The following is a 23,045-nucleotide window of genomic DNA, read 5'->3' on the forward strand; positions in this document are numbered from 1 at the left end:
CCCAGCCTCCACCTACCAGGCCCCGGCCTCCGCCTCCCAGGCCCCGGCCTCCGCCTCCCAGGCTCCGGCCTCCGCCTCCCAGGCCCCGGCCTCCGCCTCCCAGGCTCCGGCCTCCGCCTGCCAGGCCCCAGCCTCCGCCTCCCAGGCTCCGGCCTCTGCCTCCCAGGCCCCGGCCTCCACCTCCCAGGCCCCGGTCTCTGCCTCCCAGGCTTCCGCTTCCCAGGCCTCGGCCACTGCTTCCCAGGCCTCGGCCGCCACCTCCCAGGCCTCAGCCACTGCTTCCCAGGCCTCGGCCACTGCTTCCCAGGCCTCAGCCACTGCTTCCCAGGCCTCGGCCACCACTTCCCAGGTCTCAGCCACTGCCTCCCTGGCCTCAGTCACCACGTTAGCAGGTAGTCTCCTGCCCATCCTGGGGAACAGGGTGACCCTCCTCTCCTCAATTATGTTCAACATCCGCATCCAGGAAGTGCAGGGCTGGTCTCCTTCTGGCCATCTTTCCTGGTGATTTGACTGTGGAGTGGGAAGGGAGCATTGTTAAGCTGCTCCCGCTTGTTGCTCAGTCAGGTGCTGGCCACTGCAGCAACTCACCACAGGTGGAATTGGTGAATCTGTGAGTTTCATGCAGGGGCCAGGCTGGTCCATTTGAGTAGGCAGAGTGGCTTGTGAATGATTCACTTTTGTTTTCCCACCAGTGGGTGTACAGTCTCAAAATGGAAGAATCGGGCCCTCTATCTCTAATAATTTTAATCCAGCTCCTTCATACTCTGTTAGGTTTAAGAATTCTTCCACCCCATATTCAATACAGAAACACAGAAGATAGGAGCAGGAGGAGGCCATTTGGCCTTTTGAGCCTCCTCTGCCATTCATTAAGATCATGGCTTATCATCCAATTCAATAGCCTAATCTGCTTTTTCCCATAACCTTTGATCCCATTTACCCCAAGTGCTATATCCAGGCATCTCCTGAATGCATTCAATATTTTGGCATCAACTACTTCCTGTGGTAATGAGTTCCACAGGCTCACCACTCTTTGGGTGAAGAAATGTCTCCTCACCTCTGTACTAAATGGTCTACCTTGAATCCTCAGACTGTGATCCCTGGTTCTGGACTCCCCCACCATCGGGAACATCCTCCCTCTATCTATTCTGTAGAACAGAATCATAGAATCCCTACAGTGCAGAAAGAGGCCATTTGGCCCACTGAGTTTGCAACGATGCAATCTCACCCACGCTCTACCCCATATCCCTACATATTTACCTGCTAATCCCTCTAACCTACCCATCTCAAGACACAAGGGCAATTTTAGCATGGCCAATTAACCTAACCCGTGCATCTTTGGACTGTGAGAGGAAACCAAAGCACCCAGAGGAAACCCATGCAGATACAAGGAGAATGTGCAAACTCCACACAGTGACCCAAGCCGAGAATCTAACCCAGGTCCCTGGAGCTGTGAAGCAGCAGTGCTAACCACTGTGCTACCATGCCGCCCAACCTGTTAGAATTTTATAAGTCTCTATGAGAACCCTCCCTCATTTGTCTGAACTCCAGGAAAAGCAATCCTAACCTAGTCAATGTCTCCTATACATCAGTCTGATGGAATCAGCCTGGTAAACCTTTGTTGCACTGCCTCGAGAGCAAAAACACCCTTCCTCAGAAAAGGAGGCTAAAACTGCACACAACATTCTAGGTGTGGCCTCACTAAGATCCTGCATAATTGCAACAATACATCCCTGCTCCAGTACTCGAAACCACTTGCAATGAAGTCCACACGCCATTTGCCTTCTTTACTGTCTGCTGCACCTGCACCTTCAGTGGCGCCATTGGTTCCACTGCGCGCTCCCCTCTCCAAATTTACAGCCATTCAGGTAGTAATCTGCCTTCTTGTTTTTGCTTCCAAAGTGGATAACCTCACATTTATCCAAATTATACTGCATCTGCCATTAATTAGTCCACTTACCCAACCTTCCAGATCATTCACCCTCCCACCCAACTTGGTATCATCTGCAAATTTTGAAATGTTACATTTTGTTCCCTCATCCAAATCATTAATATATATTGTGAATAGCTGGGGTCCCAGCACAGATCCCTGTGGCACCCCACTCATTATTGCCTGCCAATTTGAAAAGCACCTATTAATTCCTACCCTTTGTTTCCTCTCTGCCAACCAGTTTTCTATCCATCTCAACACACTTCCCCCAATCCCAAGTGCTTTAATCTTGCACGATAATCTCTTGTGTCAAATGCTTTCTGAAAGTTCAAATATACCATCTACTGATTCCCCCTTGACAACTCTATTAGTTCCAACAGATTTATCAAGCGTGATTTCCCCTTCATAAATCCATGCTGACTCTGTCTGACCCTGCCACTGCTTTCTAAATCATAGAATCATAGAACCCTACAGTGCAGAAAGAGGCCATTTGGCCCATCGAATCTGCACCGTCCACAATCCCACCCAGGTCCTATCCCCATATCCCTACATATTTACCCACTAATCCCTCTAACCTACGCATCTCAGGACTTAAAGGGGCAATTTTTAGCATGGTCAATCAACCTAATCAACCTAATCGATCAAATGATCCACTATAAAGTCCTTGATATTGGATTTGGGAATTTTCCCCACTACCGATGTTAAGCTTACTGGTCTATAATTCCCTGTTTTCTCTCTACATCCCTTTTTGAATATTGGTGTAACATTTGCTATCCTCCAATCTGCAGGGACTGTTCCAGAGTCGATAGAATCCTGGAAGATGACCATCCACTATTTCGAGAGCCACTTCCTTAAAGTACTCTGGAATGTAGATTATCAGGACCCGGGGATTTATCCGTCTTCAATCCTATCAACTTTCCCAGAACCATTTCTCTGCTAATATTGATCTCCTTCAGTTCTTCCCTCTCACTAAATCTTGCATTCTCCAACATCTTTGGCATCTAATTTGTGCCTTTGTGTGAAGACAGAACCAACGTGTGTATTCAGTTGCTCGGCTATTTCTTTGTCCTCTATTATACTTTCCCCTGTTTCTGCCTGTAGGGGACCTACATTTGTCTTCACCAACCTCTTTCTCTTCATGTATCTATATAGAAACTCTTAGTGTCAGTCTTTATGTTCCCTGCAAGCTTACTTTTGCACTGTATTTTCCCCTTCTTAATCAATCCCTTGGTCTTTCTTTGCTGAATTCTAAACTGCTCCCAATCCTCAGAACTATTATTTTTCTTGGTCAATCTGTATGCTTCTTCCTTAGCTCAGATACTGTCTCTAATTTCCTTTGTGAGCCATGGATTGGTCTCTTAACCATTTTGCTTTTGTACCAGACAGGAATAAACAGTTGCCGCAGTTCCCCCATGCATTTGTTGAATGTTTGCCATTGTCTACCCTTTATCATCCCTTTAAGTAACTCTCCCCAATTTATCAAGACCAACTTATGCCTCATATCCTCATAGTTTCCTTTATTAAGATTCAGCATCCTAGTTTCCGATTCAACTACTTTGCTCTCCTCGATAGCCCTGCGTGAACTTTCCTTGGTTTCTCTGCCTATCACTTTTTCTATTTTCTTTTCTTACCTTTTCTTTTTGTCCTTGCTCCCTCCTTCTCTGGCTCCTTACATAGGTTGCCCCCCCTCCGACTACTCCCCGGCATATTAATTTAAACCCTCCCCAACTGCTCTAGCAAATACTAAGGACATCAGTCCCAATCCTGCCCAGGTGTAATCCGTCCAATTTCTACAGGTCCCATCTCCTCCTGAACCAATCCCAATACCCCAGGAATCTGAAACCCTCCCCGACACCATCTCTTTAGCCACGTGTTCATCCGATATATCCAGTCATTTCTACTCTGACAACCTATGGCACTGATAGTAATCCTAAGATCACTATCTTTGAGGTCCGATTTCTTAACTTTATTTGTAGCTCCCTATATTCTGCTTTTAAGGCCTCATCTTTTTTTTAAACCTATGTCATTTGTACCAGTGTGTACTATGGACACTAGCTGTTCAGCCTCCCCCTTCAGAATGTCCTGCAGCCGCTCCAAGACATCCTTGAGCCTAAGCACCAGGGAGGCAACCTACCATCTAGGAGTCACGTTTGCGGCCACAGAAATGCGTGTCTATCCCCGTTACAATTGAATCTTCTATACTTATTGCACTGGCACACTTTTTACCCCTTCCCTCTGCAGCAAAACTAACCATACTGCAAAGGTTTGGCTCCTGCTGCTTTCCCCAGTGAAGTCATTCCCCTCAACAGTGCGGGATATCTGTTTTGCAGGGGAATGACCACAGGTTTAAAAGTAAATATTAAGATATAGACACAGGATTAAAAGTAAATATGAAAATTTTTGAGACAGGTTGCAAATGATTTGCATGAAAAGACTTCTGGAGTCAATTACATACCTTTGTCATGCACAGGTAGGTTTTTATGGGACAAGATTTACCTCAAATTTGATGGATCCATTGTGTGCGCTGTCAAAAGCATTAAAGAGATAATGAGCATACATACTGGCATCTGGAAAAAGAAAGAAGCAATAGTGCACTACAGCCTGTAACTGAGCAAAAATATCAAAAATCATCTCTGTAACTTTCTCTGTAATAATTCTTTATTAATATGGGCGTAAAGTACATTGAGGTTATGCTGACCTCAGATAAGACTTGAATTAGATCTCAGCTGGAATGTTGGCAAAATCTTACTAAAAAATGGCAGTGTGTTGTTTCCAGTGAGAAAACTGGCATGCTTCTCTCCAGCGAAATCGGTTGGTTTCCTCTTCAGATCTTCTGACACTCTGCCATAAAAGGTTCAAGAGGGCATGCTTCAGGCAATCATATAGGGAGATGGGGCAAAATATAGGAAAAACCCAGCTGCTCAGAGATTGGGCTCCCCGATCAGAACCTGACCAAACTCATTTCCAGCCCATCCAGAGGTCTCAGGGGTCCCCTTCCTTTTTCCTGGAAGGAGTCGACATTCCTCTAGCACAGACTCAAACTGCCACCCCCCACCCCTCCCCCCCAGCCCTGGATCATCAGCCTTACTCCCACCCTAACCTGAACAGGGCCCCTTCTTCATCCCCCTGATCATTGACACCTTCCAACCTTTTAAATCCACCATATTCCTCCACCCCACCTCTCCCCCACCCTGCCACTCCTCAGAGGCCATTGTTGGAATCTCCTGCTCCTTCGTCTGCTCCCAGCCACTACCATGTCATGCCAACCTGACATTGCCAACCTGTGCCAAGAGGTAGTGCTGGGACATTGCATAGCCATTTCTGGCTATGTCCTGCTCCCCCCACAGTTTGACTGGGGGTGTCAATATCTGGCAAGGAGGCATGTTAATAATATTAAAATGTATGTAAATTAGGTTCACACCCATTGTGGGCATGAACCTGATGAAGTCACTGGTAAGAGGCATGGAAGATCCAAAATCGTTATCTTGCTGGCAAGATCTGTGACTTCCAGATCTTGAGCTCCCACCAACATTCTTTGGACAGCGGGAGTGTGCTCAAGATCTTTAACCTTTCCAACATTTCTTAGACAAGGCAGAGTTGCAAAATTGTCTGAAGATTCTAATTCCTTGTTGGATGATCCCCGTAAGTTCAAACTTCCGGGACAATTCCTGCAGGCTCAGTGCATTAGAATGTCCACTGCGTCCCAGCAATATTTTCAGTTGTATGTCCAGTCTCTGACATTCTAGTAAACACTCAAGCTTTCAGAGATGCTGTTCTTTCGTCAGGCGTGTGGAAAGTTCTTTCCACACACAGAACTTTCCACACACCTGGCGAAGGAACAGCATCTCTGAAAGCTTGAAGGTTTACTATCAAATAAACTGACTGGACTTTAACCTGGTGTTATGAGACTTCTTTCTGTGTTTACCCCAGCCCAACACCAGAATCTCCACATCCTAAATGATGCCAGGCAGAGTTCAGTTATCTGTGAGGGTTGGGTTGTTTTAACAATAGTCAGTTTGCCTGCACTGCGGTAACCCAGACCTGAAGCTTGGCCTCTGGGGGGGTTTGGAAAATTTCCAGAACAGGGGAGAATTCAGAGCAGTGAGTACTGTCAGAATAAATTTAACCTTATAAACAGTGGGCTGGTGTCAGGTGCTAAATAATTGAAATGTTTAAAACCCAAGCAAATGCCATCTTGAACTTGCACACTTCCTGTTTTAATTAAATTAGGATGTTTAATGGGGAACCAACCTGCTCCCAGGATGTGAGCTGTTGATGTAAACATGTTACTGAGGCTGTGAGGCTCAGATTTTAATAGCTCTGACTTTATTTCTGGTCAAGCAAGGACTGCTGTGTGGAAAGCAAGGCTGCAAGGACTGCTGTGTGGAAACTGTGTTTCCATCACCAAGTTACCACCAATACATCTCCTACTCCACCAGTGGCCCAAACATCCTAGATCACTGCTCCACAAATATCAAACATGCCTACCACTCTATCACCTGTCCACACTTTGGCAAATCAGACAATAACACTGTGCTCCTGGTTTACAAGAAAGAAACGGGAGAATCCATCAAAGAGGATTGTGCAATGTTAGTCTGAGGAATCGAATGATCTCCGACGGGGCTGCTTGGAGTCAGTGGGCTGGTCAGTATTTAAAAACCATAGAATCATAGAACCATAGAAACCTTACAGCTTGGAAAGAGGCCATCCGGTCCTTCGAATCTGCATTGACCACAATCCTACCCAGCTCCTACCTCCATATCTCTACATATTTTATCCGCTAATCCCCCTGACCTATGCATCTCAGGACACTAAGGGGCAATTTTTAGCATGGCCAATCAACCTAACATGTACATCTTTGGATTGTGGGAGGAAACCAGAGCACCTGGAGGAAACCCACGCAGACATGAGGAGAATGTGCAAACTCCACACAGAGTGAGTGACCTGATGAAGGAGCAGCGAGCACTCTAAAAGCTAATGGCTTTTGCTACCAAATTAACCTGGTGTTGTGAGACTTCTTACTGTCTGTACAAGAAAGCCAGATACAATCTGAGGATATCATCAAAGGTGCCAAAAGACAATACTGGAACAAGCTAGAGTCCCAGGCTAGCCACACCAAACCCTGCCGACAATGGCAAGATCTGCAAAACATAATAGGCTACAACATGAAGGCATGTAAAATTGTCAGCTCCGACGTACACCTCCCTGATGAGCTGAATGCATTCTATGCCTGTTTTGAGCAAAAAGTGAGTGAGAGCGTGTCCTCTACCCTGGAAACCCTGAATGAATCTGTATCTGGGATCACCAATTCAGATGTCAGAGCAGCTTTCTTGAAGGTCAATCCATGGATAGGAACTGGCCCATAGAATCATAGAACCCTACAGTGCAGAAGGAGGCCCTTCGGCCCATCGAGTCTGCACCAAACACAATCCCACCCAGGTCCTACCCCTACATATAATACCCACTAATCCCTCTAACCTATGCATCCCAGGACACTAAGGGGCAATTTTTTAGCCAGGCCAATCAACCTAACCTGCACATCTTTGGACTGTGGGAGGAAACTGGAGTACCCGGAGGAAACCTAGATGGAGTACACGAATGTGCGCTCAGATCCTGTGCGGGTCAGCTGGTGGAGGTATTCACAGACATCTTCAACCTCTCTTTCCAACAATCTGAGGTGCCTATCTGTTTCAAGAAGACAACCATCATCCTAGTGCCTAAGGAAAACCAAGCAGCATGCCTTAATGACTACTGGCCGGTGGCTTTGACATCCATCATTATGAAGTACTTTGAAAGGTTAGTCATGGCACGAATCAATTCCACCTCCCAGATTACTTGGATCCATCACAGTTTGCCTAACGCTGAAACAGGTTCACAGCAGACTTCATTGCCCTGGCCCTGCACTCAACCCTGGAACACCTCGATAACAAGGACACCTATGTCAGGCATCTATTTATTGACTACAGTTCAACCATCAACATTATTATTCCCTCAAAACTCATCTCCAAACTTTGTGGCCTGGGCCTCGGCACCTCCCTCTGTGACTGATCCTGAAGTTCCTAAGTCACAGACCACAATCAGTAAGGATAGGTAGCAACATCTTCTCTATGATCATCCTTAACACTGGTGCCCCACAAGGCTGTGTTCTCAGCCCCCTACTATACTCCTTATACACCTATGACCTTGTGGTCAAATTCCCTCCAATTTGATTTTCAAGTTTGCTGATGACACCACCATAGTGGGTCGGATTTCAAACAATGATGAGACAAAGTACAGGAATGAGATAGAGAATCTGGTGAACTAGTGTGGCAACAATAATCTCTCCCTCAATGTCAACAAAATGAAGGAGATTGTCATCGACTTCAGGAAGCGTAAAGGAGAACATGCTCCTGTTTACATCAATGGGGACAAAGTAGAACGGGTTGAGAGCTCCAAGTTTTTAGGTGTCCAGATCACCAACAACCTTCCTGGTCCCCCCATGTTGACACTATAGTTAAGAAAGCCCACTAGCGCCTCTACTTTCTCAGAAGACTAAGGAAATTTGGCATGCCAGCTACAACCCTCATCAACTTTTACAGATGTCCCATAGAAAGCATTCTTTCTGGTTGTAGCACAGCTTGGAATGGTTCCTGCTCTGCCCAAGACCACAAGGAACCACAAAAGGCCATGAATGTAGCCCAATCCATCAGGCAAAACAGCCTCCCATCCATTGATTCTATTTACACTTTCCACTGCCTTGGCAAAGCAGCCAGCATAATGAAAGACCCCTTGCACCCCAGACATTCTCTCTTCCACCTTCTTCCTTCGGGTAAAAGATACAAAAGTCTGAGGTCATGTACCAACCAACTCAAGAACAGCTTCTTCCCTGCTGCCATCAGACTTTTGAATGGACTTACCTTGCATTAAGTTGATCTTTCTGTGCACCCTAGCTATGACTGCAACATTACATTCTGCACGCTCTCATTTCCTTCTCTATGAATGGTATGTTTCCTCTGTATAGCGCACAAGAAACAATAGTTTTCACTGTTAATACATGTGACAAAAATAAATCAAATCAAATCAAAAACTTCTGGACCAGGAGAAGTTGCATTTTGCACACCAGGCCCTAAACCTCCAAAATGAGTTGCTTCCATTCTATGATCAGACTGAACCCTGGGAGTTTGATTTCCTGCGACGATCTCCACCAGGGGCAAACCTCTGGGTATTGTGTCCGGTGGGGCATCAGGACCATCAGCAAAACAGTGCCTGGAATCTTCCCAAAATTGCCTTGGACGAACCATGTGAAGTTGGCAGGCTGCTTATCTCATCATTTGAACAGCACTTGGTGAAATTTCAGGTGAGATTCATACAGTTAGCCGGAGGGGTGGGGCTGAAGAAAGTTGGCAAAAACGTCAGGAATCCTGAGACTTAAAGGGCAGTCCAATCTCCAATTTAACTAAACGGCGCTGAAACTCCCTCCACAGAAATGGGGAACACCACAATGGATATCGTGACCATCCACGGACAAGGGGGAAGCCATACCCTGGCACCAAGGCCATCAAGGCCCCAAACGCAGACGGGCAACCCCCTTCCCGTTGTGATGAAGACGGAACAATCACTGTTAAGTCGGCTGACGTAACGTTAATTTATGCAAATAAGACACACATCCTTCCTGCCTGTGAACCTGATTACATCACCAGCATGTGGCAGGTAAGGCCTTGTTCTGAGATCTCACTGGCACAAATCCTCTGGCAGGATTTAGCAGACATTACAGGATTTGCACCCATGATGGGTAGGGCCGTTAGACCTTGGTTTTTAGATTGTGTTTAGCAAAGACACTTTGAGAATCAGTATCAGATAGTTTGAGAGATGACATTACATTTAGCAGCTATAAATAATGTTTGGGAGAGACTGTTGATTTGGGCTGTGGTTCCCAAAGGTGTCCACCTCTGAGAGATGCCTCACCTCATGTTTGGGTCTGTTCAGATGCAGTGAAAGAGGCTGGGTGCTTTGATTAATAAAAAACTGCTTCTCCATTGCCTCAAAGGTGGCAGACTATAAACTGTATAGCAGTTGGAGATTTTTCATCAAACAATTCCAATGCCCTGAAGGTGATTCACTTCATAGATTAAGAAGGACATATGAAACAAAGGCAGTTATTTCAGGTATTGGAATCATTTTATGTAATCTCAGCCACTCACCTCCCTGTGGAAAAAACTGAGAGTAAATCTGTTTGAAAGTCTCCTCATTGACAACACCACTGGGACATTCCTGGAAGAAAAAAAATATAGAGAAATGAAAGGAAGACATGGAGCAGAAGGATTAATGAAATGCTCTGTTTGAAAATCACACCGAGGTATGCTGAATGCAAACTCAAAAACAGAAACCAATGCTGAAAGAAAACTCAAACAATACTGTTAGGGTGAAATCCAAGTGGTGGACACAAAATGGTTACTTGGTACACAAAATGGACTCTGGGAAGGGACACTAAGAGGCACTGACTTTGGGCACACACATTTACACAAAGAGTTAAACCTGTAGTGTTTAAATCGCTGCAGGAAACTGGTCAGACCTTGAGGCACCTTAAAACTTGAGATAGAAGCAGACCCAGAACAATGAGTTTGATAACGAGATCAGCCGCTGATGGAGACATAAATGCGTAAATGTATATAACAAAACCAGCCATTGATAGAAGACATAACTGCATAAATCTACCTAATCTATGTACAATGATGTGATCATTGTCAATGTCTGTACCCATCTGCTTATAACGATGTCTTTACTGTCGACGTCCGTATCTGTCTACTCAACTTGTGACGATGTGCTAATGGCTAATGTCCATATTGTCTGTTGTCTAAAAAGTATAAAAGATGCTTAACTACCATTGTGTAGTTGAGAAGGTGGCTGCCAGTACTGCGGAGTGCCAACGCTTCTCCCAAAGCTTTGTCCGAATAAAATTGTTTTGTTGAACCTCCAAGTCTGACTCCGAAGTAGTGAATTTCCTACAATAAATACTGAATATAAACTCAGTGGGCAGCACGGTGGCACAGTAGTTAGCACTGTTGCCTCAAAGCATGATGGATCTAGGTTCAATTCCAGCCTCGGATGACTGTGGAGTTTGCATGTTCTCCCCGTGCCTGTGTGGGTTTCCTCTGGGTGCTCTGGTTTCCTCCCACACTACAAAGGTGTACAGGTTAGGCGCATTGGCCATGCTAAATTGCTTCTTCGTGTCAGGATGGGGTCACGGGGATAGGGCCTGGGTGAGATTGTTGTGGGTACAGGCTTGATGGGTCGAATGGCCACTTTTTGCACTGTATGGATTACAAAAACTCAGTACCATAAACCAACACGGTGGCAGAATTTTCCAAAATGTTTCTGTGTCATAACAGTGAGGAAACAGGTTTTATTTTGCATTGGCTTTTGCAGCATGTCCACTCGACTCTTGTCAACCCACACAATATTAGGTCCATGGCCCTCTGGAATAGAGATAGGTGACATGATGCCAAAAGGAAACTGCTTATAGCAGAACAGACCCTTGTCTGTGACAATTGTTAGGGGTGGCTGTGAATCCCTCAGTACCCCCTGTCTGCAAACAGGCCTGCAATAGGCCCATTTTGGAGAATATCTTTCCGCCTTCCAGACCACTAGATAGGCCCTAATGAGAAGAAGTGGATATTGGTCCACACACAAGGCTGGGTTTAAAATTTCCATTGATCTGTCTGATTTAAAAACTGGCACAATCGGGATGGCCAGTTCACTGGTGGCCACTGGTTCTAATGCCCCCAGATCCACTAGCATTCCAATTCAGCATCCATCTTAAACCTAAGTACCAGACGTGCCTTTAAACAGGCATCTGGCTTCAGCTGTAATTTAACCTCGACATCCTTTGTCTCTCCAAGGGTCCCTTGAAAGATATGTTTAAATTTTTCCAAAATATCTTGAAACCGCGGGTTCAGGCCCATCGGTCTATTAACCATGTCCCAATTCAATTTTAACTTCTGTAACCAGGAGCATCTGCATAACGCATTGCAGCTGCATTTTACCACAAATAGTGGTAATTCTGCACATTTGTCCCTCAACTGTGCCTTCACCAATACATAATTCTTGAGGGGTACCACTTGTTTATAATATGGTCTTGACGGGCTTTAATTGTAGAGCTTTTAACTTCTCCCTGTATAATGATTTGGGTATAAAGGACACCGTTGCCCCCCCGTATCAACTTCCATTTTCGTGGTTTCACCTCCCCACCATTTTAGGGAGAAGCCAGAAACGATCGGCTTCATCCCGTACCAACAGAATTCATAGGATCATAGAATCCCCTATAGTGCAGAAAGAAGCCATTGGGCACATTGAGCTTGCACTGATAACGATCCCATTCAGGTTCCATCTCCATAACTCCATGTATTTATCCTGCTAATCTCCCTGACACAAATGGGGCAATTTAGCATGGCCAATCAACCTATCCCATACATCTTTCAGCTGTGAGAGGAAACCGGAGCACCCAGTGGAAACCCACATAGACAAGGGGAGAATGTGCAAACTCCAAACAGACAGTGACCCAAGCCGGGGACTGAACCCAGGTCCCTGGTGTTGTGAGGCAGCTGTGCTAACCGCTGTGTCACTGTGCCACCTTGAGCCCTCGTTTCTTTGGATTATCTGCTTCCCCTGCAGATCCGGCTGACTCCCTGTCCTCTCCATGGCTGGCAACATGGATTTCTTTTGTCTTTCTAAAAGCTCCTTTTTGTTTTCTTTTCTCAGCGCTTAGTTGCATCTGGCAATTACGGGCAAACTCGTTTGCAGTTGCGACTTTGGGCCTCTCGTGTTCAGCAATTTGACTCCCTGTCGCCTATCCTGCCTCATCGGTGATGCTCTGCTGACAGCGCTGAACTCTGCGGGGCTTCTGCTAACTTGTACACCCAGGTGCTGACACTCAACTGTGCATTTTCTCTGGCAGCTAATGTCTTCGAAGCTGCAAGCTCCAAATCAGACTTATAAACTCTAAATTCTTTTCAACTAATAACTTCTGCTGAATGGCTTCACACCAGAGGCCACAAACCAGCCAGTTCCAGAAGGCATCCTGGATTACATTTCCGAACTCACAGTGCTTTTCCATCTCTTCAGAGTTGCCATGAATTGAGCAATGGACTCCCTTTGAGTTGGTCTCGCTTATAACATCTAAATTGCTCTGCAATCATCAATGCCTTGGGAGCAAAGCGATCTTTTAATACATCGCACATTTCTTGGTTTTTTGGGTTAATAGAACATAGAACATAGAACATTACAGCGCAGAACAGGCCCTTCGGCCCACGATGTTGCGCCGACCAGTTAAAAAAAAACAATGTACCAAACTTCTTAAAACAGAGAAGGTTTTGCTCGCCATACTACTTAAGATAATCGGTACAACCAGGTTATCATTCGGCTGGTACAGTAGCACAGTCGTTAGCACTGCTGCTTCATAGCTCCAGGGACCTGGGTTCGATTCCTGGCTCGGGTCACTGTCTGTGTGGAGTTTGCACATTCTCCTCATGTCTGTGTGGGTTTCCTCCCACAGTCCAAATATGTGCGGGTTAGGTTGATTGGCCATGCTAAAATTGCCCTTCAGTGTCCTAAGATGCTTAGGTTAGAGGGATTAGTGGATAAAATGTGTAGGGATATGGGGGTGGGGCCTGGGTGGGACTGTGGTCGGTGCAGACTTGATGGGCCGTAGGGCCTCTTTCTGCACTGTAGTGTTTCTATTTCTATTTCATCTATGTTATAGGCGGTCCATAAGAACTGAAGTGCTCTATAAGGTATGTAGTTCTCTGCTTCTTTGTCAAAGGGGCATTTAGCCCTGAATTAGGAGGTCATTTTATTTTACCGCCAGTAGGAACTTTTCCTGCACACAAATCTAGGTCTGAAGCCTCCTTCTGGCATTGCTGTCAGCCGCCTGCAGCCCAAGTCACCTCGGAACCTGCGCCCTGTGATGGCTGCTTCCTCGACAACTGTGGTTAGCACTCCTTCCCCGCTGTCAATTGCAGCCTGAGTCCCCTCTGCACCTGCTTCCTTGATGATTTTAGGCAGCTCCTAAGCAAATACTATCTTTACCCTGGATGACTGTTCAAACGAAGCAAACGGAGGTCAGCATGCTTCTCCTACATGTTCTTCACAGGTTTGCACTGTTTCTGTTCCTTTCCAGTGCTGTCCTATGAAGTCTGGGGCGATGCTTGATCCCCTCTCCCTTTGCTGGAATAGAATTCCATCAGAATGTGTAGGCTGTGGAGCAGCCTCTTTGCCAGTTATGTTCGCACCAATCGACTTCTGGTGCCTAAAGAACCACGAGGTAGGCTTGGTAACTTGAACATTGGGGGCTCTTTATTGAAGGTGTGCCCCGTTCCACAGTCAGACCTCAGACTATACAATCGGGTCCCTCACTGGGGGGAGCTAATTCCCTCAGGAGTCACCAGACCCACACTCTTAAAGGGGCAGTACATACCCCAAACACCAACATACATTGTAAAAATATATCACACCATATTTAAACTTACTTTTTCCCAAATGAAATTTTTTTCTTTTATTATCTGCTGTTTCATTATCACAATCCCTTTTAATCAGTCTGTTGTCTTAGTTAAGGGGTGGTCATTGATCTGGATTCTTCTCTTTATTTCTCTTGTGGATGGTGCATGTCCTGCTGAGTAGCTCTGATTTAGTGGAAATATACTGTTGCTAAATTTTACTGATGATGCACATATTAAGGTGTTTTATCTTCATATATTTCTATCGCTGCTGGAGTACATCATATAGAATTATGGAATTATATTCTTTCTGTTTTCCTCTATTAAGAGAACACTTTTTTGTTCTTTGAACGTTTGTGTGATGTTTTCACAGGCTTGTATTATTGATTATTGTGAAGTGCATTCAACATTAACCATGAGCTACACTTGTTTCTTGATTGTGTACTTGTTGGTACAGGGTGATTGGCCTTGTGTAGTGACTGAGAATGCTGTATTAAATTCATTGGGATTCCTGATGAAGTCTTGTGGTGCAATGGATAGTGCCCCTGTCACTGGACCAGAAGCTCCAGGTTCAAGTCCTACTTCAGGGCTTGATGGTCAAGGACAGTATGCTCACAATGTGGCCAAACAGTTTGACTATCAGCCGGTAAAACACTTGACGATAAGAACAGGAGAGTTTCTTGGTCAGCAATACTGCAGAAGACAATAGCAAACCACTGCCTTTGCCAAGCATCCTGCGACCAATGTGATGGAAGTCCATGGTTGCCCATGCCCTTTGCTACTTGGACAATGAGGAGTTCTCCAACTGCACATTCCAGTTTTCTCATGGTACCTAGCTCTAATTTCATCAAATATACCTTTTGAATCATAGAATCCCTACAGTGCAGAAAGAGGCCATTTGGCTTATCAAATCTTCCCTGACTCTTCAAAACAGCATCCAGGATAAACAATTTATACTGCATGAGAAGAGAGTGCTGACTGGTAGAGATGTTGCATGGAGAATGCACGAGGGAACAGTTAACTGCCAAGCTTTTGCTTAAGTTCAAACCAGGCAGGTCAACTCTGCTTCTACAGTTAGCTTAACATATGTCACAGGGAAAATGTTAGAAGCTATTACTAGATTTCCATTTGATAAGATGTCACATTAAAGGTATTGTGAAAAATAAAAGCTCAGATTGTATGGAGTAACATGGATAGGGGACTGGCTGACGAACAGGGAGCAGAGAGTTGGCATACATGGGTATCTTCTAGGTTGCCAGGATATTAAGAATATAAGAATCCCTACGGTGCGGAAGGAGCCTACTTGGCCATTGAGTCTGCACCAACTCTCTGACACAGCATCTTACCCAGGAAATAGCCAATGTAGCTTCTACTTTCCCAGGGCAGTTAGATGGTATGATTGATGAATTATCAGCTGACTATACGAGGGAATATTAGTGAGGAGCTCCAGGCTTTGCAAGTGTCTATCTTCAATAGATAACTGGGGATAATGCAAAGTAGCCCAGTCTGATTTCTTCAATTTTCCCCTTCCTATGTAGTCAAGCTAAAAATCAGATATGAATAAAGGCACCTTGCATGAAATATGAAAGGACAGCCTGCCCCTCTAGACCATGTCTCAATGAGTCATCACCTTAAGAGGAGGAATGAAGATTGAAGAGGGAATGAGCTACCGATGACCATATGGATGCCGGAAGAAGGCAGCTGTGTTTGTGTGTGGGGAAAGCTGAGTCATTGCCTACTGACTGGAGGGGAATACAAATTCCCAAGACAGACAGAGACTGACATAAACAATCTCTGTGGAAATTGTCGCAGAGCAACAATTCAAAATGATAACAACTGCAACATCCACAAATTCTCTCTGTTGAAATTTCATATAATTTACATTCATTACTTTGACATCAACAAGGATGACTATTACTATTTGTTCCTTTCAATAGGGGAGGCAAAACTAAACCCAAAGTGCTCTGTGGTACAGTTGATCAATGCTTTTGGTCATGGACTTGTAGGACATGCACTCATGATTCCACACAGACTAAACTGTTATCTCAGTGATGAGCAGGCTCTGCACCACTCCCAAAAAAAGAGAAAGTTCTCCATGGCTCATTTTCTTCTGAGTCTGGCCAATATAGAAGCCTAAGATGATGATGAATAAATCAAGGCACTATCACTACCAACCAGTTCCATGCTGGCAATCATAGAATCATAGAAATCCTACAGTGCAGAAGGAAGCCATTGAGTCTACACCAACAACAATCCCACCCAGGCCCTCTCCTCATAATCTCACATATTTAACCCACTAACCTCCCAAACCGTACACTTCCTGTGACACTAAGGGGCAATTTAGCATGGCCAATGCATTTAACCTGTACATCTTCGGACTGTGGGGGGAAACCGGAGCACCCGGATGAAACCCATGCACACAGTGCAAACTCCACATAGACAGTGATCCAAGCTGGGAATCAAACCTAGGTCCGGAGTTGAGGCAGCAGTGCTAACCAATGTGCCACCATGCCACCCCAGCAAATGATGCAACAGTAGGAGGCAGAATTGTACATTTTTATATAATGTAATAAATTGTTCATTGGAGCAAGCAAGCTGAGAGGAGGATCGATTTGTGGCAGGTAAGCGATTGACTTTTTTTTAGTTTCTTCGCGGGGTTTCTGTTTTTTAAAACTTACTTTAAAAGTAAAGCGGAATTGGGCTGCGGGGTGACCTGGAAGGGTTTTTTTAATATATATAGCTACTCACCTGGCAAATTGCTCTCATTGTTTGTCAGAGCAAGCTGAGAGGAGGATTGATTTGTGGCAGGTAAGGGATTGACTTTTTTTTAGCTTTTTCGTGGGGGTTCTGTTTTTTAAAAGTTACTTTAAAAGTAAAGTGGAAGTGGGCCGCGGGGTGACCTGGGAAGGGTTTTTTTAGTGCGCAAGGTTTAAAAAGCAGGTGGCACTATACAGCAGGCAGCATCAGTAGCGGGCAGCAGAGTGAGCAGGTAGCAGACTGAGAGCTTAAAAGGCTTTGGCTCATCGGGCTTAGGCGAAAAGGGCGAGGCAAAGTAGGATTAATTTTTAGTTTGTTAAAAGATTACACTAAGTAATTAAGGACGGAGGGTCATGTGATGTGCTATTCTTGCAGGATGTGGGAGCTGGTGGACCACAATGTGATTCCCAGTGAACATGTCTGCAGTAAGTGTTGGTTGCTTGAGGAACTCTGGCTCAAGGTTGACGAGCTGGATTCTGAGCTTCGGACACTGTGACACATCGGGGAAGGGGAGAGTTACCTGGACGCTGTGTTTCAGGAGACAGTCATACCCTTAGACTAACTAATTCAGCCAGTGGTCAGGGACAAGAGGGTGTGGCTATGAGTGAGGCAGGAAGTAGGAAGAAGAAAGCAGGAAGTGGGATCCAGGAGGTAGAGTTCCAAAAGCCTCAGTCCCTGAACCTGTACAACAGGTTTGAGATTCTTGCTCCCAGTGTGGACGGGATCGGGGACTGCAAGGAGGATGAGCAAACTGACCATGGCACCATGGTGCAGGGAGCCGTTCAAGTGGAGGAAGCAAAAAAAAATGTAGTAGTAATTGGGGATAGTGTAGTTAGGGGCATTGACACTGTTCTTTGTGACGAGGATTGAGAATCCCAAAGGTTTTGCTGCCTGCCTGGTGCTCGGATCCAGGATATCTCATCTGGGCTGCAGAGTGGGAAGGTAAGAATCCAGTTGTCGTGGTTCATGTAGGTACCAATGACATAGGTAGAATGGGAACAAAGACTCTGCAAAGGGAATATGAAAAGCTAGGAGCTAAATTAAAAAGCAGAACCAACAAGGTGGTAATCTCTGGATTACTACCTGAGTCATGAGTGAATTGGCGCAGGGTCAGTAGGATTAAGGAGGTGAATGCGTGGCTCAAGGATTGGTGTGGGAGGAATGGGTTTGAATTTATGGGGCATTGGCACCAGTATTGGGGCAGATGGGACCTGTTCAGGTGGGATGGTCTTCGTCTGAATCGTGCTGGGACCAGAGTCCTGGTGAATCGTATAACCAGGACTGTAGATTGGGCTTTAAACTAATTGGGGGGGGAGGGTTCAGGGGTATAGGGAATTACAAAATCAAAGGTAAAGGAGAGGGTACAAGTGCAGGTTAATGATGAGGACATTCAACTTGTTAAAGGAGTCGAGGGCTCAGGAGAGGTTAGTAACATTTCCAGACCATGTAATAGGACAGGGAGTATAGAAGGTGACAGGAATCTAACCTCAGGCAGAGTAAAAAAGGTGACAAGCATGAGAAGGGAGGTCTGGGGAAGGATAACCAGTTTGCGGCAGGTAGGGACAGGGCGTGCAACCACAAGAATGCACTAACAAATCAGGTCCAGATAAAGGCTGGCATAAAGACACTTTACCTGAATGCACGTAGCGTTCGAAACAAAGAGAATGAGTTGATGGCACAAATCAGTACAAATGGGTATGATCTAGTGGCTATTACAGAAACATGGTTGCAGGGTTACTGGGACTGGGAACTGAATATCCAGGGGTATCAGACATTTCGGAAGGATAGACAGGAAGGAAAAGGCGGCGGGATGGCTCTGTTAATTAAGGATAACATCAGGGCAGCAGTGAGAGATGATATAGGCTCTAAGGAGCAAAATGTGGAATCGATGTGGGTGGAGATAAGGAATAGTAAGGGGAGAAAGTCATTGGTGGGCGTGGTCTATAGGCCCCCGAATCATAACTTCGAGGTGGGGTGGGCTATAAACAAGCAAATAATGAATGCCTGCAAAAATAGAACGGCAATAATCATGGGGGATTTTAACCTGCATATTGATTGGTTGATTCAAGTCGGACGTGGTGGACTTGAGGAAGAGTTCTTAGAATGCTGTCGGGACAGTTTCCTTGAACAGTATGTTACAGAACCTACGAGGGAGCGAGCTATCTTGGATCTGGTCCTGTGTAATGGGACAGGTAAAATTAATGATCTTCTTGTGAGGGATCCCCTTGGAATGAGTGATCACAATATGGTTGAATTTCTAATACAGATGGAGGGTGAGAAAGTATGGTCCCAAACCAGTGCCGTCTACTTGAACGGGGAGGGGAGTACGATAGGGTGAGGGTGGAATTGGCTAATGTAGACTAGGCACGCAGAGGAAGACAGGTAGGGCAGCTGTGTGGAGGATTTTTAAGGAGATTTCTCTCAGTACTCAGCAAAAAAATATATTCTGGTGATAAAGAAAGAATGTAAGAAAAGGGATAACCAGCCGTAGATAACTAAGGAAATAAAGGAGAGTATTAAATTAAAAACCAATGCATACAGAGTGGCTAAAACTAGTGGGGAATTAGAAGGTTGGGAAAGTTTTAAAAAACAACAAAGAACTACTAAGAAAGGAAAGATAGATTATGAAACTAAACTAGCTCAAAATATAAAAACTGATAGTAAAAGTTTTTACAAATGTATAAAAAGGAAAAGAGTGGCTAAAGTAAACATTGGACCCCTAGAAGACGAGAAGGGGGATTTAATAATGGGAAACGAGGAAATGGCAAAGGCCTTAAACAAGTTTTTTGTGTCGGTCTTCACGGTAGACGACACAAATAGCGTACTGAAAATTGACGGTCGTGGGACTGTAGGGGGTGAGGACCTTAAAACGATTACTATTACTAAAGACGTAGTGCTTGCTAAACTAATGGGACTAAAGGTAGACAAGTCCCTGGGCCCAGATGGAATGCATCCCAGGGTATTAAAAGAAATGGCAGAAGGAATAGCAGATGTGTTAGTTGTAATTTATCAAAATTCACTGGACTCTGGAGAGGTGCCAGCTAATTGGAAAACAGCTAATGTGATGCCACTGTTTAAAAATGGAGGTAGACAAAAGGCGGGTAACTACAGGCCAGTTAGGTTAATGTCAGTAGTTGGGAAAATGCTGGAATCCATCATTAAAGAAGAAATAGCAGGACACCTGGAAAAGAATGGTTCAATCAAACAGATGCAGCATAGATTCATGAAGGGGAAGTCGTGTTTGACGAATTTACTGGATTTTTATGAAGATGTAACGAGTGTGTTTGACAGAGGGGAACCGGTAGATGTGGTGTTTTTAGATTTCCAGAAGGCGTTCGATAAGATGCCTCACAAAAGGTTGCTGCAAAAGATTAAGGTACACAGAGTTGGGGGTAAAGTGTTAGCATGGATTAAGGATTGACTATCTAACAGGAAGCAGAGAGTTGGAATAAATGGATGCTTTTCTGGTTGGCAGTTGGTGACTAGTGGAGTGCCGCAGGGATTGGTGCTGGGCCTCAACTGTTTACCATATACATAGACAATCTGGAGGAGGGGACTGAGCATAGGGTAATAAAGTTTGCTGATGACACAAAGATGAGTGGGAAAGCGAATTGCGTGGAGGACGTGGAAAGTCTGCAGAGAGATTTGGACAAGTTAAATGAGTGGGCGAGGTCCTGGCAGATGGAGTATAACGTTGGCAAGTGTGAGGTTATCCACTTTGGAAGGAATAATAGTAAAATGGGCTATTATTTAAATGGTGAAAAATTACAACATGCTACTGTGCAGAAGGACTTGGTGGTCCTTGCGCATGAATCGCAAAGTCAGTTTGCAGGTGCAGCAGGTGATCAAGAAGGCGAATAGAATGTTGGCCTTTATAGTGAGGGGGATAGAATATAAAAGCAGGGAGGTCTTGCTGCAACTGTACAAGGCACTGGTGAGGCCGCAACTGGAGTACTGCGTGTGGTTTTGGTCCCCTTATTTGCGAAAGGATATATTGGCCTTGGAGGCAGTGCAGAGGAGGTTCACCAGGTTGATAACGTAAATGAGGGGGTTAGCTTATGAGGAGAGATTGAGTAGATTGGGCCTATACTCATTGTAGTTTAGAAGTCTGAGGGGGGATCTTATAGAGACATATAAGATAATGAAGGGGGTAGACAGGCAGACAGGTTGTTTCCACTTAGAAAGGAAACAAGAACTGGAGGGCACAGCCTCAAAATAAGAGGGAGTCAATTTAGAACAGAGTTGAGAAAGAACTTATTCTCTCAGAGGATGGTGAATCTCTGGACTTCTCTACCCATTGAAGTGGTGGAGGCTACCTCGTTAAATGTGTTTAAGTCACAGGTAGATAGATTTCTGATCAGTGAGGGAATTAAGGGTTATGGGGAGAAAGCGAGTAAGTGGAACTGATCCACTTCAGATCAGCCATGATCTTATTGAATGGCGGGGCAGGCTCGAAGGGCTAGATGGCCTACTCCTGCTCCTAGTTCTTATGTTCTTATATATTGAGTGGTGTGCTACAGTCATCAATGCTGCAGCTGTGTACAAGTTGCCTACATGACTTTGATGCAGGGATGGTTGTCAAATTTGCTGATGACAAAAAGATAGGTGGGAAAGTAAGTTATGATCAGGAAATATGGAGGCTACAAAAATATATAGCTAGGTTCAGTGAATGGATAAAGTTCTGGCAAATCCAAACAAGATAAAGATGGTGTAGTGAGAATGAGATTGAAAAACAGACTCTTACATTCTTAAAGCCCCGGTAGAGCACCTGGAGCTCCCTCTTGGTGAAGTTGGTTTGGGCCTGAAGTTGTCGTAACCCTTCAGGCCGATGGCAGACGGTGGCCATTTCCAATTCATCTTCAACCTTATCTGGAGAAACAAGCAGATAAAAAAATGTCAGGTCATTATGAGAATGGTGTGTCTCTGGAAGAAAGAAGAGAAATCCAGCAATGAGAATGTCCAGTCAACATCACACACCTTGCATAAACTTAGGACAGATCATGTTAAATGTGGCTGTCACGTGATAGTCATATTACATTTGCAACTCTCTCTTGCTCTCTCTGTCTCTATTGATGCTGCTTTACTAGCTGGGTTTTTTCAGTACTGTCAGTTTTATTTCAGAATTCCAGCATCAGTAGGATATTACTTTTACTGCTAGTGTGTTCCTGGATTCAATGTGGGGACAATTTTCCATCCCCATTTTCAGTGGCGGGAATAGCAGCAGGGAAAGACAATCAAAGGGGAACCCTGAAACATTTTTCATGCCAGTGATATTTTCCTGCTCGATTGGTCCCGTCTTCTGCTGATGATGCCAGGATGACATGGTGATATAATGGTTAGCACTGCTGCCTCACAGTGCCAGGGACCTGGGTTCAATTCCAGCATTGGGTGACTATGTGGAGTGTGCACATTCTCCTGCATGAGTTTCCTCAAGGTGCTCTGGTTTCCTTCCAAACTCCAAAAATGTGCAGGTTGGGTGGACTGGCCATGTTAAATTGCCCCTTAGTGTCCCAAGACATGTAGGTTAGAGAGATTAGCAGGGATAGTGGTGGGTCTGCGTAACATGCTCTGTGAGAGAGTTGGTGCAGACTCAGTGGGCCAAATGGCCTCCTTTTGCATTGTAGGGATTCTGTTATTCTATGACATAATGCAGATCCTATCATGAAAGTCAAAAACCACATTATCATATAATACCATATACTTAGCAGGCCTCCCTGCTCTACTTTCCACCCATTCTCCCACACCCCCCTCCACTGGCCGGTGTGACATCATGTTGGTGGGGTTTACGACAGGTTATCTGAAAAGGGGTCCTGGAAAATGATCCTTACTAGGGGCACACTGTTAGTCATGCCTGGACAGTACCCTGTCGGTGACCAGACACTGCCAAGATG

At 45.1% G+C, this 23,045-nt stretch overlaps 1 protein-coding gene across 1 annotated transcript in view; it reads right to left on the reverse strand.

Moving 5' to 3' along the window:
* LOC145351569 (A-type potassium channel modulatory protein KCNIP1) overlaps window positions 1–23,045 on the reverse strand; it is a 374,530-nt gene that overhangs the window by 21,156 nt on the left and 330,329 nt on the right. The window contains exons 2-4 of the mRNA XM_080201162.1: window positions 21,899–22,023; window positions 10,108–10,177; window positions 4,424–4,494 (exon numbers count right to left, since the gene is read on the reverse strand). Coding sequence (XP_080057288.1) covers window positions 4,424–4,494; window positions 10,108–10,177; window positions 21,899–22,000 — 243 coding nt within the window. The 5' untranslated portion in view covers window positions 22,001–22,023. The remainder of the gene's footprint in view (window positions 1–4,423; window positions 4,495–10,107; window positions 10,178–21,898; window positions 22,024–23,045) is intronic.

The sequence above is a fragment of the Carcharhinus amblyrhynchos genome, chromosome 13 (assembly GCF_965287045.1).
Source record: "Carcharhinus amblyrhynchos chromosome 13, sCarAmb.v2.hapA, whole genome shotgun sequence".
Taxonomy (NCBI): Eukaryota; Metazoa; Chordata; class Chondrichthyes; order Carcharhiniformes; family Carcharhinidae; genus Carcharhinus; species Carcharhinus amblyrhynchos.